The sequence below is a fragment of the Benincasa hispida genome, chromosome 4, assembly GCF_009727055.1.
Source record: "Benincasa hispida cultivar B227 chromosome 4, ASM972705v1, whole genome shotgun sequence".
In the NCBI taxonomy this organism is placed as follows: domain Eukaryota; kingdom Viridiplantae; phylum Streptophyta; class Magnoliopsida; order Cucurbitales; family Cucurbitaceae; genus Benincasa; species Benincasa hispida.
The window spans coordinates 5,162,145-5,182,531 of NC_052352.1; the positions used below are offsets into that span (position 1 = coordinate 5,162,145).

At 28.5% G+C, this 20,387-nt stretch overlaps 1 protein-coding gene across 1 annotated transcript; it reads right to left on the reverse strand.

Annotated features, from left to right (window-relative positions):
* Window positions 1-4,760: 4,760 nt before the first annotated feature.
* On the reverse strand, window positions 4,761-10,025 carry LOC120075494 (protein WALLS ARE THIN 1-like). Its single transcript, XM_039028937.1, has 6 exons — window positions 9,719-10,025; window positions 9,269-9,331; window positions 9,030-9,146; window positions 7,771-8,215; window positions 6,582-6,733; window positions 4,761-5,175 (listed from the first exon to the last, which is right to left on the reverse strand). Exons 1-6 carry the CDS (start codon window positions 9,937-9,939, stop codon window positions 4,986-4,988), a joined length of 1,188 nt encoding a protein of 395 aa, XP_038884865.1. The 5' UTR covers window positions 9,940-10,025; the 3' UTR covers window positions 4,761-4,985.
* Between the last annotated feature and the right edge of the window lie 10,362 nt (window positions 10,026-20,387).

Genomic DNA, 20,387 nt, shown 5'->3' on the forward strand with positions numbered 1-20,387 from the left:
CTCAAAGTTCAATGGTTTGATCTTCATTCTTGTTATAATATAACTTAAGATAATAATTGTTGATGGCAAAATCCGATCAAGAAAACTCACCTAACTTTCTTAGTACCTTCAATGGTGAATTTGTATTTTAGGAGAAGAAATTACCTATAAGAAAATAGAAAAGGTAATACACCAGTGTGGTGCTTGCCACAAACACTCGGATGCTTAAGTCAATACTTTGCACAAATGTCAGGGCAAGTAGTTTCAGGGAAAGATGAACTTACCTTTCATGGAGTTGTCATGCTCTATTTATAGTTGAGTCCTAGAGGTCTTCCTTATCCCAATTGGATAAAGAGATCTATTTCCTTATCCTACTTTGAAATCAGACACGTGGAGCTTGGGATCAGGCCGTTGAGAATGTTCAAGAGGGTCAATTCGAGATTTTATGGCCTCGACCTCGGTCTCTAGAAACGAGGCGGGCCTTGGGCTCTCAACGCCCACATTCGTCTCGGCCTCGACCTCCGAAGCCAAGGTGAGTTGAGCCCAGCTTATCTTCCCTTTATTTATTGGAACTGTCTTGGACCTACTCTTTAGTCAGTCTAGGTCTATTTCTTGGATTAGTTAGCTCTCTTTGTTCAATCTTAACCTTTAATCTTTTGCTAGTCTGAAATTACCTATAACAATAATAATTACTTGTAAAGTTTTGAATGTATTATTTGATGTTTATCAATTCAACGATAAAATAGACGCAAGATAGAAAATTTGGTGGCACGTAAACTTTTTAGAAATGTCAAATATGTCAAAGATTTTTAGACTTTTCAAAAACTTGTTTTTCTTTTGGGAATTTGATTAAGTATTCATATGTTTTTTTTCTTAAAAAAAGGTGAAATACCAATGATAAAAAAGTTTAGAGAAACAAGTATAAATTTCAAAAAACAGAAAACCTAGACCCCGTTTTGTAATCATTTTTAAAAATTAAGCCTTTAGACACTATCTTCATCTCTAAATTTCTTCTTTTTTTATCTACTTTTTACCCATGGTTTAAAAAATCAAGCCAAAAAACTAAAAAACGCAGACCACGTTTGTTAACCATTTGATTTTTATTTTTTTTAAGAAAAAAAAAATTCAGCCTATAGACATTACTTTTACCTTTAAATTTCTTCCTTTGTTATCTGCCTTTTATCAATGGTTTAAAAAACTAAGCCAAAATTTGAAAACTAAAAAGTGTAGCTTTTAAAAACTTGTTTTTGTTTTTTGAATTTGGCTAAAATTCAACCATTGTATTTAAAAAAGATACAAATCATTACAAGAAATGAGGAGAATGGAAGAGTTAAATAACATGAAGTATCAAGGATACATAAGCATTCTAATTCACTAATTTTGGCAAAAACTAAAGCATGCTTTTCTAAAAAAGTGAGTTTTAAGAACATACCTTTTATGAACTCTCCAAGAAAACGTGTGTACAACAACTGTTTTCACTTGATATCACCGTGAACCACCTCAAATCCTTCCCTACTATCCTCTTGGAGCTTCAGGCAGAGTTGTGAGACTCAAGAACAACTTGAAGATGTGAAGAAGCAAGAAGATCTCATAGCAGTCGATTGAAGAAGACAGTTTCTTCTTCACAGAAATTTTTCTCTCAAAATTCTGCATTAACCTTTTTCCAACGACTCCAATCTTCTTTATATATAGTAGATGAACATGCAAAGAGATGGAATGCATGGCTTGCAACTCATGCTTGGAGAATCAAAGTAAAGAGGATAATGGCCTTTGTGTGAGATGAAGGTAATGGAGAAAATCAAATCCCTATTTTGTGCAACCATGCAAAACCGTTTTCCATTTTCTTTTAAAACAAAAAATGATTTAAAAACCATTTTAATACAAAAATGATTTTCTTTAATTAAGTTCATAAATTAATTTAATATCAAATATTAGATTAATTTTTACACAATAATCATCTTCATATATTTAAATCATATTTAAATATATTTTCTCTTGTTCCGTTTAATTTGAACGTTTCAAATTAATTTCTCAAGCTACCCTAAAGCTTATCCATTTACAAGCTAGTAGGGGGACCTCGCGGACCTACAGATCATAGGCTCCAACGATTCGAGATTAATCGGCTAAACTCATTAGTCCGATCTAACCCCCGCTCGTTAACTAATAGGACACTCCACTATAGCCTATAGTTGAACTCCCCTCACTGATATATTATGTCCACTTAATAACTGTAATCAGTCAGTCGGTCCTTCACAGGTTGTTTGTAATCACAGCTAGGTCAAAAATACCGTTTTACCCCTGTGACTACATCTTGTTTCTTAAGTTCCTACTGATCCTCTAATAAACAATTCTTTTTCATAATCTTTATGAATCAAATCATTTCTCCATCATGAGAAGGCGGGGCCCCATTTGTTCAATACCTGAAATCAGTACTTAAGAGAACAACCTATCTGCTAACCCTAAATAGGGTAGGAGTGAATTCCATCTTGCAAGGCTATGTCCCCAGCTATTCATCCGGTCTTATCCCCAAAATGGTAAGCTTATTGAGCAGTGCTGTTGGACTACTCTCACCGTTTACAAATCAAAGGATAATCCCGAACAAACAAGAGTTCATAGCTAGCTCAGGATTAAGATCGAATTAACCTAGGTTATAAAATGAATGAAATAGTCAGTTTTAACAGTAAACGGTCGTTATAAAGAAAAATTACTATTTTCGTGGTCCAGTCTATATGCAAACTTATTACATATGATGCTCCCATTCTTATGTCTCAACATGAACGATTTGTGGATCACATCGTTTGTAGCACCTTACAATTTCTTATAACAATTACAGAGTGGGCCGCATCCAATAGTGTTACCAGGATGTGATACCCAATTTCATCCATATACTTCTTAAACCATTTAGGCTATATACTGTTAACTTGATTTTGTTTATGTCACTACATAAAGTTACAACATTCAGACTATAGCCAAGAATGTGTTTATAGGATTTTCATAATAAGATGCAAAATCAACAAGTTATTGTTATTAATAAAATAGAATGTTTAACACGAATCTAGGACATTCCCAATAGAGAAAACATGCTTAATTTTCAAAACACTAAAAAAAATGAAATGGTTACCAAATAGGATCCTAGTAACAAAATCATCCGTTCAAACTTGACTGGCACACGTCTCTAAGTTGATATAATTAAATACAACTCTAAGCTTAGTGTTAAACTTGTAATTAAATCATTTTTTCATTTCAGAATCTACCATTTATAAGATAGGTGTTTTCTTTAGTATGAGATGGTAAATATTATTTCTCACTAAACACATATTTCTCCAAGCTATAATAATAATAATAATAATAATTATTTTTTGGGTAATTGTTTTAAATGTATATTGGAAATAATTTTAAATACAACAAAATATCATTATATATTATCATCTTTAACTCTGATAGATTATTATAATCTATTATATAGTACTATTTATCAATGATAGACACTAATAAATATTTATGAAAATCTATCATTAATAGATAGTAACATTTTATTATATTTATAAATAAATTGATTTATTTTTCTATAATTGAAACAACCTAATTTTCAACCAATCAATAACTTTCTTAAATTAGAAAAACTAAAATTGAGGGAAGTACTACAACAAAATATAAATATAAATATTTAAGTCCAAAAGAAATTAAATATCCTAAATATGATCTTTTATAAAAGAAAACTTTTCGTGTTGATAGAAAAAGGTGCTAATGTCATAACTCTATGAAAAGTATTATTGTTCTAATTTATTATAAAATGTTTTAGAAAAAGTACCACGTCCGAGTTTGTGAGCAAAGAGTTGGCTTAAATTGTTCTTACAATCATTGTCTACGAAATATTTTATCAACATTTTCATTTTAAAAAATAAAATACGATAATCTATGTGTAACTAAATAGATAAATAACTATTCTTTAGTAGTGGATAAAGCACTATCGAGAAGATCCAATTTTTCACTCCACAATCTTTTAATTAAAAATAGATAAATAATAATCTGTCCTAATTATATCTACCAAACATCAATAAACTCCCGCTTGACACATATTGAGATTAGAAATGGTTCATCTAACCATTTATAATTAAATTATCGAATTAATAGGTTAATATTCCAGTATTAAATTATCTAATTAGTTTATCTGAATTTTGCATCTCATGGAATTAATTTTTTTTTTTAAGAATGTAAATGCAAGTATTTATTTCGTTTTTATTTTATATGTGTATCTCACATATACATGTAAAGAATCAATGCACCAATCTAATATGTATAACCAACCTCTACCCAGAAGATATATATCCAATTGATGGTTAGTGTCATCCGATTTCAAAAAGTCACATCCTGTCAACATCAATTACACTTAATCGATTTAAGACTTTATTTTTTTTAAGATATGAATTTACTTTATAAACTAAAAATCAAATCCGTTACAACCTAGGAACGTGCTAGGATTTCTTTTAACATAGTTGATATAAATATGTAGTATAAAAATTAGTAGAAAGATTTGAGCTATATTCATGGGCAAATCAAACAATTCATTTAACAATAAAAACCATATTTATATATAATGGCGGTTTTGGACCCTGTGGCCCCAACAACAGTTGATAATGACATTCATACCCCTGGACCCACCATCTACTCAGCTTTTCCCTTTTTTTTTTTTTTTTTTTTTTCCAGCTATGTCCAACCATAATGCCATGTAGCAAACCGTTTTTTTCTTTAGAAAAAAAAAACATAATATGTTTTTTTTTTTTTTTTTTTTTTTTTTTTTAATTTCCTTCCTTTAATTTTTAAACACAAAAGAGGGGGAAAAAAAAAACAAAAAAAGCTCTCCTAATTAAGTAAGCGTGCAAATACTCAACCAAAAAGTAAAAAGGAAAAAAATAAGCACACTGAACTGAAGCTTGTTTCTGACATATGTAGGAAGGACACGTGTCTTGAGAGAGTCAAAAGTTGAGTGTTTTTTCTGAAGCAGGTCAAACATTTTCAGCCGTAGGATGGAGAAGTGGCTGGGTAATTGACGATTTGATGTGGCCACTTGGTCTGCTGCTACCGTGGTCCGGGGCGGACTGGATCACTGCTCTTTCCAATAAGATCTTCTTTTCTTCGCTCTTTCCCCACAGCACAAGGTATAGTCCTGTTATAATCAGCACCGCTCCTATGATCCTGTACATCCAGACCCACGCTTAATCAATGTGTCTCACCAATATATATATATTTTTAACCTCATAATTAGATTAATAGACAGTGGACTATCTTGTCCAAGATAAGAGTGTCCAAAATATCTCTAAATAGGTCCCACCAATGTTTATGATTAAAGAAGACTCGTGTGGTTGGGGTTAGTTTATTGTTCATCTAAAATAATAAATACAAATTTAAGAAATTAGGGTTTATTGGGTAGAAAATTCAAATTTCGTTTTATATTTTCAGATTCATTAAGTTGAAAGATATGTGCTTGATTGGCCGTATGGATTCTATTTTCGAAAGTTGTTTTTCGATTACGTGATCTAAACCGTACAAATTCTGAAAATAATTTTTTTATGCTTTTAGTGTTTTCAGATTTTGAATTCAAAATTTTAAAATGCAAAATTATATAAAAGATGATAAAAACAATAACAACTTACTCAACTATTTTTTGTTAAACTTAAAATATGTAATATATTATATATATTTTTTATGATATTACAAAATAATAAAAATTTTAACATAAAACAAGTTCAGAAATTAATTAATAATGGTTTATATTCAACTTATTATTTAATGAGTAACTAAATATATTTTCAATCATATTTTGAAATTTTTTTAAAATTAGAATTTATTTTATGACAATGAATCTCTTATTTTCAAATTTCTGCTTTTAGATTGCCTACAAAAGAGGTCCTTAACACCTTGCTTAAATTACAATTTTTAATTTCCAAATTTATGAATTTAAGGATTATGTATATTTGTTTCATAAATTTAGGTCTCTAACATTCAATTTTATGTTTAAATATCAGACTTTTATATATATATATTATACAAATCTACTAATATAAAATTGAAAGTTTATTAACATATTAAACATAAGACTTAATTTAATTTAATAGACCAATTATTTAATAATTTTTTAAACATGTCAAAGACTTATTAAATAAAAAAGTGAAAGTTTAAGGACAATATTAGATATTTTTAAATTACAGGGACCTATTAAACAAAAAGTTGAAAATTCAAGAAATATATTACACTCGTAAAAGTTCAAGATTCAAATTCAAAAGTTTAAGAATTAAATTTATAATTTATTTTAAAATATTTTAATGATTAATTAACTTAATCATAGTTCAACTAATTCAACTTTTGGTGTTAAAACTTTTATGTGTACATCCTAACATTAAATCAACCAAGTTTCTAATCTCCTTAGACACTTTTTCTTTTTAAATAATAATAATAAAAGAAATGTTTTTTTTTAATTTTATTTAAGGTTTTGACATTTTAATTTTCTGTCTAACAAATTTTTAGATTAATTTGTAAGTAGGTATTGAATGGATGGATTTGATGAAGGGTTGAGATTAAATGAAAGATGAAAAAAGAGGTACCCTCCCAAGTAGAACTCCTCGCCCAAAGCGAAGGAAGCCATGAGAGCAACGACGAAGGTTTGAACCGGTTGGTAGACAGCAACGAAGACCGGGCCACCTCTGTCAATGCACCATATCTGTACAGCAAACGCTATCCCCGAAGCCACCACCCCCTACACCCACATTCATTTAAACCAACCAAAACTCTAAATTAATAATTAATTTTTTTTTTTTTTTTAAGGGAAACTTTTCTACACATAATAATTGAGTCCGTATCAATATATTAGTCTCTTGAAAAATTATTTGTACAATTTTAATGTCTAAAAACATTAGTTTTTATAATTTATAAACAAGTTTGATTTCTAATTATTTTATTAATCTCCACGTGTTCTAACTTTCATTAAATTTTATTATTAACTTTCATGGATGGAGATTCAATATTTATAAATGATAAAGTACAAGGAATATTAGATTATTACTAAAGTTCATAGACTAAATTGTTTTAAATTTGAAAATACACCGTGATAAATTAAATCATTATAAACTAAAGTGTAGGAACTAACCTGTAACCTTTATAGAAGTTGAGGAACAAAAAATACTAATCTTAAAAACTAAATTTAGATCACAATATCCACTAAAAATTTTTAGCCACAAAAAAAAAAAAAAGATACACTAAGAGTTAAATTATGAGTTTAGTTCTTAAACTTTGAGGTTACTACTTGGTGTCATCGAGTCCCTTCGCTTTTAAAAATGTCTAGTAAGTGTAAGATGATATAAAATTAAACTAGTCTTCATCGATTAACTTAAACTTTTAGGTCAATAAGTGATTTAAGATGGTATAAAAGTAGGTTGGTTTAGAAGGTAATTAAATTTACCTTCACTAAAAATTTTAAATTTTTAGGTCGATGATTTAAGAATAAGTTTATAAACTTTTCTTTTGTTGTCTAAAAAATTCCTACCAAAATTGAAATTTTTTAGAAATTATTTGATTTATTAGACATAAATTTGCATTTTATAGACTAATAGAATCTTAAAATTTCAATTTTGTATAAAACTCTAAAAAAAAAATTTACAAATTCGATAATCATTAGATTTTTGAAAAGTCATCCTAATTAATTATAAACACTAACAAAACAAAAGTAGTTTTTCAAAAATGATTTCTTTTTGAAATTTAGCCTAGGTTTTTAGTTAGGAAAAAACTTCGACTTACAGCATAAACGATGCTAAAGGCTTCGGCGCCGGAGTGGAAGAGCCAAGCCTGAGCATCGCGCTCGAACGCGATGGCGATGATGAGAAATTGGATGAGACCAAAAAAGCAAGTGAAGGAGGTGACGGAGAGGCGAGCCGGGTATTTTTTCAGCACCGGTGCTTGTAGGACTAGCCACGCCGACCACGACAAGCAGTGTCCGATCAAGTACACGCACCCTAACGTCCAGCTTTTCCCCTTTGCATCGCCTAAGGATGGGAACATTCCTGGCCCCATCAGCATCGTCCCCGCCGTCTCTGCCGTCCCCTGCACCGTCACCGTCGTCGTTGCCGGGCTGTAGATGGTGGGCCCTTTGTATAATGTGATCACCGTCGCTCCGGCCACACAACATATTGTACCCATCACCTTTGCTATCCCATCTTTTCGGTTCAGTCGCACTTGCTCAATCCTGATGGCAAAACAAAGGGAGAAGAATTAGTATGTTAAATAATACAAAACCGTCTGTATTTATCAACTCAAAAACTTAAACCAATGAGTGTGACTTATGATTAAAGGGCCATATGGGACAATAAATAAAATTTTTTAGTTTTCAGTATTATTTAACAATAAGAGATCCATAATTTAAAAAAATTAATAAGTCATAAAATTGAAATCACTAGTCTATAGTAAATTTTTTAATCCATAGTTTGAGCTCCTGAGTTGATGGGTTAATATTTAACGTATGTAGAGTATCAAAGTGTGAGGTTTCTGTTCAAAATCTTTAATGTTATTTTTTTGAAAAAAATAATATGATTGGTTTTTGGTTATTGGACCTTTTACAAATATTCAAACCTACACATAAAAACGATGTATTAAATAATTAATACAATTAAATTTATCAAACTCCATGAACTTTGACTTTTAAATTTAGTTGTGATTTAACTATTTTTTTTAAAAAAAAATCATTTCTAGTAGACAAATAAATTAAAATTTTAAAGGGTGGATTTGACAACTCAAACAAAAAGAAAAAGAATTGTATAATCCTGAGTTAATTATTAGGTGCATTTTGTGTATGATATTTATTAAACTTAATTACCATCCAAATTAAAGATTCTTAGACTTTGAAACTAATTAGATAGATGATGTGGGCAAGGCATGCAGTATTGTAAAACTTAGGGTTAAATTTAATGAAGAAATTAAAGAAGTTTTTGGTTTAGTTGTTAAATGGAGTGTTAGAGGGAGTAATTTAAATTAAAAATTTGTGTAATTAATATTATTATTACCTGAGAAGTGCAGCCATAAGGAAAGTAATGGCAGGGACAGAATTTTGAATAGCAGAAGCAAAGGTTGGGGAAGTATTATCCAAACCCAGCAAGTAAAACCCTTGATTGGCTGTAATTCTGCCCACATTAAAAAAAAAAAAAAAAAAAAAACATTAGTCAGTTTAATTAAATCCAGAAAATTAAAAAATATATATTTTTTCTCTCATAACAAAAATTCAATTCTTTCATATTTTTATTACCCAACAAGAGCTAGTAGGAAGAATTGAAGGACAAAGTTGAGAGTGAGGGCAGGCCTATCCTTCCTGATTGTGCCAAAAAAACAAATGAACATCGTAATAATCGTTAGATATATATTGAAATTATGTGAATACTTCCATGATCGTGCAATATTATGAGTTAGTAATACTCTGTTAAAATTTTGAATGAAAATCGAGACATAAAATTAAATAAGTGTAGTGATGACCTAAGTTTCATTTTAGTTTGTCAGAGAACATGATCTCAGGTCACAAACTTTCATCTAAAATTCTAATAAAGTTTTACTTTTAAGTGTAGTTTTTAATAAAAATGTCAAATGTACTATTTCAATTTTTTTGATAGAACGTGAATATTTTTGAAAGAAAATACAAGTCGGGAGATATTTTATTTTTGTAATCACGGTGTAAAATTGTCATACATATTCGTAAGCTTACTTTTCGATGAAATATGCAAAGGGAAGGAGGAGGAGCAAAGCAATGACATTTCGGTAGACAGGGAAGACGAGTTTACTAATGCCCATGTTGAGGGCAGCTCTAGAGACGACATGGAAACCGGCATAGCCGAATTGCAAGGCCAACATGGCGGCATGGAGCTGGAACCTCTCGGGGATAGAACACGACATTCTCTTGTTGGAGACGGAGCCTGTGTCCGCCATTGATGGCAAGCTTAAGGAGGAAGAAGAAGAAGAAGAAAGAAGAAGGGGATGGTGGTGATGGATGAGGGGGGAAGAGGGGAAGATTGAAGAGGTATAAATATGGGTAGAGGAAACAATTGGGAGGGTCCCGGTGTGGAATAAAAAAGATGATGGGTTCTCTTAATACTGTTTGTAAGGTTGAATTTTGTTTTGGGGTTGTCTCCCACATTCTAATGAACTCTACATTGCTCCCTTTTTCTTTTATCAGCTTGGAAAGGACAACCCCATGGCAATCTACAGTCTCATCTAGGACATTATATCATCATAGATTCTTTTTCTCTTTTTGAGTTCCGATCAAAACATCTATGCTCAAGTTGATGTAAATTAATTCACAAATATAAATGTTAGCGTTTTCGGTTGATAAAAAATATATATTATATTATCATTTTCTTATCCTTTAAAGAATTATTGATGAACATAAAGGAATTAAGGAATTCTTACTAAAGAACATATTTGGATTCACTTTTTAAATGCTTGAAACATTTTTTCATTTAAAAATACTTTTTTAAGTCTTTTAAATATCAATCCAAAGTTAATAGTTTCTTGCTACATAATACTAAGTTTTATTCAATAGAGAAATACAAAAAGAAAAGAAATAGGATGAAGTATATAATTTTTTTTTAAAAAAAACACAAATACCTAAAAATAAGTTAAGGGCTTGTGTGTTAAAGCATATGAATTTGTTTTATATGTTCAGATTTCCTAATTTTCAACGATTGTGATCCAAATAGTGCAAATTCCAATATTTTTTTGTTTTTATTGTATCTAAAATTTGAATTTTAAAATTTAAAATTTAGAATTATATTAAATATATATAAAATCATTTAGAAATACAATATATCATGTTATAAATGGTGTAATATTACAAAATAATAATTATATAATTTTTTTAATATAAATCATATTTATAAATAAATTAATAATAATTTATTGTTAATTAAATATTGGTGGGTAACTAATTTCAACTAGTTTTATATGAAATATTTTAAAACAGTTGTTTAGAATTAGAATCTAATTTCTGAATTTGTTATCAATCATCATGAAATAAAATTTGTTATCAATCATCATGAAAATAAAATTATGTTTTCATTAAATCTCTTATTTTCAAATTTCTTACTAAACACATCCTAATCGTATTCGTTGGGATTGCGAAGAAAGTAATTAAAAAAAATAATAGTAATAATAATAATAATAATATATAAATAAAAATAAAAATAAAATAGAGATAGCGCTGTGCGCACGAGCGCTGGTGGTGGGCACTCCCATGTATGCCCTTATTAGGCCTTTCTCCGCACAGTTTTCTTTTCCCCACACATAAATAATATAAATATTTTTTTTCTAATAATTTAAATAATTTTTAATGTTTAAAACTTGTTCTCTTTTTATTTTGGGTATATTTCCAGTTAGATTTCTATATAATTTTAGCTCAATCTATATAGCTTAAACCATTTTAATTTGATTCATATAGTTTAAATTTTGGTTCTAATTATATCCCTATAAATTGGTAAAATCTCAAAGACTTGCTCAATAATAACATTTTACTAACCTAAAACATTCATCTATTTTTATCTATTATTTCTCAATCTATATATATTATGCAAAGTTTGGAGTTATAAAAAAAAATTCATTTGTCTATAATTACATGTAAGTAACGAAAATAAGACACTCAAAAGAACAATTAATTTGTTTCTAAAAAATAGTTTACTTAATGTAATTTTTTAATATTTTAATTTTAATACTATATTAAAAACTACTCTAACATGTCAAAACGAGCCTAATTTAATTAATATATAGAGTACATGTTACTGAGTAATATATTTGTGATTTAAATTTCTTACATTTCTTATACTAACCAAAAAAAAAAACTGCTTCTAAATTTATAATAAATATTGACTTATAAAGAGAGAAAAAAGATATTCACCACTTGGATATGTTGGGGGCACTAACTATAGAAAATTGGCAGTTCACCAAACAATCCTTATTTCCAGGGAAATTATCTTTGTAGTTTTTTTTTTTCTTTTCCTTTCTTTTCTGATTATAAATAATAGTTTAAAAAAATAAAAATAAAAGAAACAAATACTAGACTTTACAATTTATAATTTATTTTTAAAATATTCAATTTTCAAATAAACCTTATTTCCATACAAATTTTCAGAAACGAAGGAAAAAAAACTCTTAATAATTATTTCTCTTTATTTTCCTTTAAAGAAAAAGTGTTTCCACTCGTTTTTTTTCTTCTAATATATTAACACATCGCTTTAACAGACAAAGTTGCACCCCCTCAATACAGACCATCATCATTTCAAGCATAACAATAATAATAAATATATTTAAAAATAATAATAATAATATATCAGACATTTTCATGATTAAAAAAGAGGGCTTTTTTCCTCTACAAATTATTTTTTCAGTTTATCTGACAGCCATATTTGTGTGAAATTATAAAAGACAGAAAATATGGTATTGGGAGCGCATGAACCGGTCGGATACCGGCCCGACCAGGCCAGTTGTGAATGTTTTTAATTGTATTTTGTTCGCAGTCTTATCTTCTCTTTGACTCGGGTTGTTGAGTCGGGTCTCACACACATGCCCGACAGCTATAATGATTTTTTTAAAAAATAAAATTATTATTTTAAAAACTTAAGCATGTTTGGTAATCATTTGATTTTTAACTTTTGTTTTTGAAAATTAAGCTTATTTTATCTATATTATTTACAATGATTTGCATATTTCTAAGTACCATGGTTGAATTCTTAGCCAAAATTTAAAAACAAAAACAATTTTTTAAAAGCTATTTTTTTTAGTTCTCAAATTTTAACTTTATTTTTTAAACCAATGATAAAGGTAGATAACAAATAAAGAAATTTAGAAATGGAAGTAGTATCCATAAGTTTAATTTTCAAAAACAAAAATAAAAGACAAAATAATTATAAGATGGGACCTTAATTTTAGAATCTCAATTTAAATACTGTTTTAGTTTCGATCTTTATTATCCATCAACTTTTTAAGTTTTGACTTAAATTTATTTTGTTTTTTTCTACGGCGTTTTTTAAAAATATCATTTTCCTCCGTATTCTTATTTAAGTATGAATTTATGGTTACATTTTAAAAATTTTAATGAATGAAATTTTAAGTTTAAACAAATTAGATAAAAATATAAAAACAAAGCAATTAAAATGGTTACTTTTTAAAAATAAAATGTACTATTTTAAAATTCTAGAGACTAAAATAAATAAAATATGAATGCATAAGAATAAAAATGAACCAAAATGTATAAAGTACAAGGACCAAAATAATATTAAAAATATAATAAAATACAATTTTAGTCCTTAGATTTGAACTTAATTTCTATTTGGTCTTAAATTTTCAAAACCATCCCTTTTAGTTTATAGATTTGAATTTAGTTCCTTTTTGGTCATGTCATATTTTGTTCATGAAATTTGCTTAATTAGCTTTTATAATTAAATTTGAAATTGATTTCTAATTGAATCTTAAACCAATATTATAAAAATTAAACATTGTCTGGTATGAACAAATCATATTCACATAAACTAATTTGAATCCTTATTAGTTGGTGTAAACATTATATTTTAATAATGGTATTAACTTTTTGTCTAACATGTCAGATATTTATATCAATAACTTTACATTGACGATGGATTCAGTATGGACTCAAGAGGCTCAAGTCCTTCTCAACTTTATACTCTTTTATATATATATATATATATTTATCTCCCAACCCCTTAGACCCAAGTTTGAATCCCATTTATTTTATTTATTTTTCATTTCCTTTGTTTAACAAATCTTCAATTTTCGAAGAAAAAAAATATATTATTTACACTCCTTCCTTTTACCAGACCTTCAATTTTCAAAAAAAAAAAATAATAATAATAATTACACACTAATCCCCATCAAATACAATTAAGAAGGAAGTCATGTAGGGTGACCGTTCAACTTCATTTTTTTTATTACTTTTAGATTTCTTTTTGTCTATTTTTTTTTTTTTTGTATAAAGCTTCAACTTTAATAAATCTTTAATTTTTTTTTCAACTCTTATTGACTTATTATTCAACTTCTTCTCGTAATTTGTGAAGTAACCTTTTTTAAAATTTATTTTTTCCGTCATTTTAAGTTTTTTGTTTAATTTATATGCATTTACTTTTCATGCTTTAAATCATTTTTTTTTAATTTTTTAATTTTATTAATTTTTGAAATAATTTATGAATCTTAAGTAAACATCTTAAACTTTGTTTATTGGGTAGCTTAAGTTTAAGTTATGAAATTGTTGTTATGTTGTCAATTTGAATTTCTTATGGATTTTTAAAACTATTCATTTATAAATTATTTTTATTGAATTATAAAGTCATCTATTAACAAAATTTCCGCTTTACATATCCATGAGTTTAACAACATGTCAAAAGTAAATCCACATTTTTATTATATTATATAAAAAATCTACCGGACAAAAAAAAAACAAAATGAAATGTCTTAATATATGATATAAATAATAAACCGTCTAACTTGGTTTATAAATGTAAAAGGTTTATTTCTTAATTGATTTTTTTTTAATGATTAGTTTTTATAATTTTTTTTAAAAAATATTTATTGATATCGATATTGGTAAACATAATATTTTAAAAATTAATTAGCTTTAAACTTTAATTTCTAAGTTTTATTTTCTGTGATCTTTTGAAAAGATCATTCCGTTGAAAGTGAGAGAGGGATAATGGATATCCTGTCTCGTCGGTGGATTCCTCAAGGATTTCTTTGTCATGGCAAAGGAATATAACACATTCATGCAATTTTTATTATTTTTAATTATAATATATAATTATATATTTTTTAATTTTAAAGAAAATTTATTATAAATAGAAAAATCCTAAATTTAATTAATAACAAATATGGACCATAATTAAATTTGAGTATCGGACTTAAAGAAATAAGTATAAATTTATTATTGTCGTGTTAAATCCAAGTTGACAATTAAAATATTTTCATTTAAATTTAATTAATATAAAACATACGTCTATTCCAATAATAATTGATAAAAATTTCAAAAAATAAAATAAAATAACACTAGCATTTTTTTTTTGAGATTTTTAAAAATAAAAAAAATAAGAGAAACTATTTACGCAAAATAACAAAAATGTTAAACATCTTTGATAGAGATTGATAAAAGCAATTTATCGGTGTCGATAAAAGTCTATCATTGACAGATGCTGGTAGAAATTTACCAATAATTTTTTTATATGTGAAAATTTTCATTTGTTTTTTTTAAGGCAAAAATAACTAGAATTGGATTTTTGTATAAAAAGATTTATTCAATGATCGATATTGTGCATCAGTGCATCAATTAGACTTTATTTGGTACAAGGTTTAGTTGAAATTACAGTGAGTAATTAATTATTTACAGTTTTTTTTTTCAAATAATAATGAATCATGTGATATAATTAAAAAATCATTTGTTAATTCTTTATTTAAAAAATAGGTTTAAATACTATTTTGATTCCTGTACTTTCAAATTGTTCATTTTAATTTTTATACTTTTAACTTTGGTTTATTTTGGTCCTTTTAGTTTCAAAATATTTGTTTTGATACTTGTACTTTCAAAAGTGACCATTTTGGTCTTTTCATTTCTATTTTTACTTCAATTTTTAGGGATCAAAATAGTTATATTTTAAAAGTTATACAAAATATTCACTTTTATCCTTTTAAAATTTCTGAGTTCGTCACTGTTTTACATTATTCTTAAAATGATATTGACACGACTAGAATTATATTACGACAATAGAAAATTTATTTTTATTGATTTTTTAGATCCTCCAAATAAGTCACGAGCTTCTTAAATTAAAGAAATAAAACAAAGAGAGAAAACATCTGTTAATTCCTAAATTTCAGCTTTAAACTTTAATTTGACAATATATGTTTTCTTATACTTTTTCTTGGTCCCAATTTTTTAAGCCTTATGAATTATAGACATGGTAATAAACTTGCCTTCGAAAAATATGACAACCTTTTACAACCTTTTCCAAAAAAGTTATTTTATATATTGTTTTTATCACTCTTAGTCTTAGGACCGAAATCAATCTCCTACTTTTAGCACAATGAAAAAAAAAAAAAAAAACACACTCAAATGGCACATGACCTACCATCACCTCATAATTAAAGGGTGATTTTTCTGTTATTTTACCAAAGGTAAGACGTCCCAACCTTAACAAATTTATTGTTTTTATTATTATTTGACCATTTGATCTCACGAGAAGAATTATATGTCAATTACTACTGAAATATGCTCATTTTGACAAAAAAAGATTATCTTTATACATATCACTAGAGGGTGTTGGACCGATGACCATTAATATATGCTCATGTTACTAAAATGAACTTAATTCAACTTATATAAATATGTGTTGATGACCAGGAGATCTGTGATTTATATTTCTCATTCCTATTGTATTTAGAAAAAATATGCCGACCACAAATTATCTTTATACATACTTCATGCCCAATCCTTCTATTAAATGTTAGTTTTTTGTCATATATATATATATATATATATATATATAAAAGTATATGTATATGTATAATTTAAGTTGGTGAGATGAATTGGCTCTCAATAAAATGGTAACATTTCGAAAGTTTTTGAACGTTTAGAAATGAAAATGAAATACGTACGAAATCTTGATATATATTTAAAATATATACACACTATGTATATTTCTTAAATCTTTTTAAAAAATTGCACCAGATTTGGGAGAAGAGTGTCAGGAAGAAAAATCAAAGTGACATAGCAACCGCATCATCAACACTCGCCACCGCGTCTTCCCATCATCGTCCAATCAAGCCACATCATAATATTCCTGAAATTTCACTCTGTGGAGAATTTGTTGAAAGGAATAATTCCTCATCCAATAGTGTGTTGCCATCTGTTTATTCATTTTATTTTTTGAGCACTTATTCATTATTATTTTTTATGGTTTGGACATTCAATATCCAAAAACAATTAGGATCTTAAATATTCTAATTTAATGAATTTTAGCAAAGAAGCACGCAAGTTCAAATAAAAATACAAATAGGGTTTCTAAAATTCATATATTTGTTGAACTCTTCAATCCTTGAATTCTAGCTCGAATTTCTTCACCAATAAGTTGTAGATCACCACTTGATCTTCTCTACTATCTTTTAGAACCTTAGATTGGATTGTAGGATCTAAAATGAACGGTAATTTTTAAGGAAAAAAAATAAGATTTCAATTTTGGTGTAGCATGTGAAGAAGAACCTTTCTTCATCAGAATTCCAGCATGCAACCCTCTTCAATTTTCAGCCGACTCAACCTTTTGATCAAAATCTTCATGCAAATCAAAACAACCTAGGAGATGACACCAAAACAAAACATTTTAAGTGGAAATGTATGGTGTCATAAGTGGGATAAACACACTTTAGGATTTTATCATTTTCATTTTTATTTAAATTGAATTTTTAACCAAATCAATTTCAATTGAAATCAAATTTCAATTTTATAATAAAAAAGATATTAATTCAATAGCTAATATTAAGTAAAGTCCATTAATTTTAAAATTAACTCTATAATTACTTTCAAATTAATTCATAATAACTAATTAAATAATTTTAATATCAAATATTAAATTAATTAAACACCAATTCCTCAAACATGAATTCCTATTCATGTAATTAATATTCAAATCATATTTAAATATTTTTTCAATTCTCCAAACCGAGTGTTTCTCGAGCCAATGAGAGGGTGGGGCCCATTGTACAAGACCTGAAGTCGTACTTAAGAAACAACCTCTCTACTATCCCTAAAAGTGGGTAGGAGTGGGTTTCATCTTGCACCCTATGTCCCCAGCTATCTACTCGATCTTACCCTTAAAATGGGAGGCTTATTGAGCTTACGTTGTTGAGCCAACCCCCACCCATGCAAATTTAAAGATAATCTTGAATAAATAGGAGTTCATAGTTAGTTCAGGATTAGGGTCAAGTTACCTAGGTCATCGCTTTGAAATAGTCAGTCTTAAATAGTAAGCATCGTTATAAAGTAAGAGTGACTTATTTCTCGGTCTGGTCTTATACAAACTTTTTGTATAGGACTCCTCCACTCACATATCTCTACTTGAACAATTCAAGATCACATCGTTTGTACTAAAGACAAAGTGAGCCGCATCCAATAGTGTCCCCAGAATAAGGTACACAGCCTTATCCATATACTATAGATCATTTTGACTATCTACTCAAACTTGATCCACTCTTATGTCTCCACATAAAGTTCAAGTACTCATGTAATAGCCATGAATATTAGTTTCTTGGATTTAGTTTTTACAAGAGCAATTTACATATTCAGTAACAATTTTATTGAATAAACCTCAAGAACTACTTTATTGCAAATAAAATACGTTATAATTTTACAAACTACGAGTTTTAGGACATACAACCCAACAATTTTATCCCTAAATCAAGGGATTTCTCTACATAAATATACCTAATTCTTTCAATTATATATAGTGAAGAATCAAAAGAAATCTTCTCTCAGATTTTCGCTTATCTTCAAATCTTGAGTTGGTATCATAACTAATATGGCAAACGCCACATTCACCAGAGCCTCTGCCACAAATTTTAGCAATCTACCGCTAAATCATCTATTGAATCAAATTACTAGTACTAAGCTCGATCGAAGTAACTATCTCTTATGGAAAAGCCTAGTTGTACCTATTCTTAAGAGTTATAAATTGGAAGGACACCTCATAGGTGAAGAATTGTGTCCTCCAAAATTTGTTACAACAGTTGGAGAGTCTAGTGCATCTAGAGCAGGAGAAGAAATCGGAATCGCTGATAGGACCTCCTCAACTTCAACTGTTGCAAGAAAGGTAAACCCAAAACTCGAGCAGGGGGTTTCCACCGATCTATTATTGTTTGGATGGATGTACAACTCTATGACACTAGAGGTTGCAGTGAAACTGATGGGATTTGATAATGCCAAAGATTTATGGGAAACTATCCAGGACCTATTCGAAGTCCAATCACGAGCTTAAGAAAATTTTCTCTTGAAAACCTTCCAAATAACTCGAAAAGGTAACTCTACCATGGAAGATTATTTACAAATTTTGAAAACTAATGTAGATAATCTTGGTCAAGCTGGTAGCCTTGTTCCCAAAAGGGCATTAATATCTCAAGTCCTTCTATGATTAGATGAAGTCTACAATCTAGTCATAGCTATGATTCAGGGGAAATCAAACATATCTTGGTTGGATATACAGTCGGAACTCCTCATATATGAAAAATTCTTGAAACACCAAAATTCACAAAGGAATGCAGTAATGCAAATCAAATATTGCTGTTAATATAGCTCAGAACAAGAGTGTAAGTAAGCCAAGATATTTGAGCAACCCACCCCAGTTCAACAACAATAAAGAAGGTTTCGGTGGACAACATGGAGGTGAAAACTTCAACAATGGAGGCAGGGGCCGTGGCTGAGGTAGTGGGAACAAGCTCACTTGTCAAGTGAGTAGTAAGTATGGCCACTCTAGCTTGGTTTGTTATAATAGATTTAACAAAGAATTTGCTGGGAACTTTATTTAGAAGAAAGGAAATTAGAACACTAATGGTGTTGCAAATCAAAACCCAACTGCCTCTGTCACCACTCAAAACACTAATCCCTTTGTCAACTCTGTAATCGTGGTAGACCTAAATTGGTATGTAGATAGTGACCAACCATGTGACAGCTGACTACTCAAACATTACAAATCCAATAGAGTATTCAAGTAAAGAACAAGTTATAGTAGGTAATGGAAATACATTACAAATTACATATGTTGAAAATTCATGTCTAACAGATGGATACAATAATCTTAGCCTTAAAAATATGTTACGTGTGCCTGATATCCCTAAGAATCTTGTTAGTGTTTCTAAATTAGCTCAAGACAACTCTGTATATTTTGAATTTCACGCTGATTGTTGTCTTATTAAGACAAGGCTACGGGACGAGCTATTCTAAAAGGAATGCTTAAAGATGGGCTCTCATCTGGGAAGTACTCAAGTAAAGGTTGATGATATTTCAAGTAAAGGTCTAGATAGCAATCAACAACAGCTTATACACAAAAATAAAGAAATTTTAGCATTGGTCTTATGTAGCAGCATAATTAATGTCAATGTTGTTGTTTCTAAAACTGTTTGGCACAGATGATTGGGCCATCCATTGTCCAAAATTCTAAATACTATACTTAAGGAATGTAATCTCTCTATTAAAGTAAATGAGGAGTCTATTTTTTGTGAACCTTCTCAAATGGGTAAACTCATGCACTTTCTTTCGCAAACTCTCAATCTAGGGCCACTACTGCATTTGATCTTATTCATATGGACTGAGCCTAACACAAATTCTATAAACAAAAGGTTAT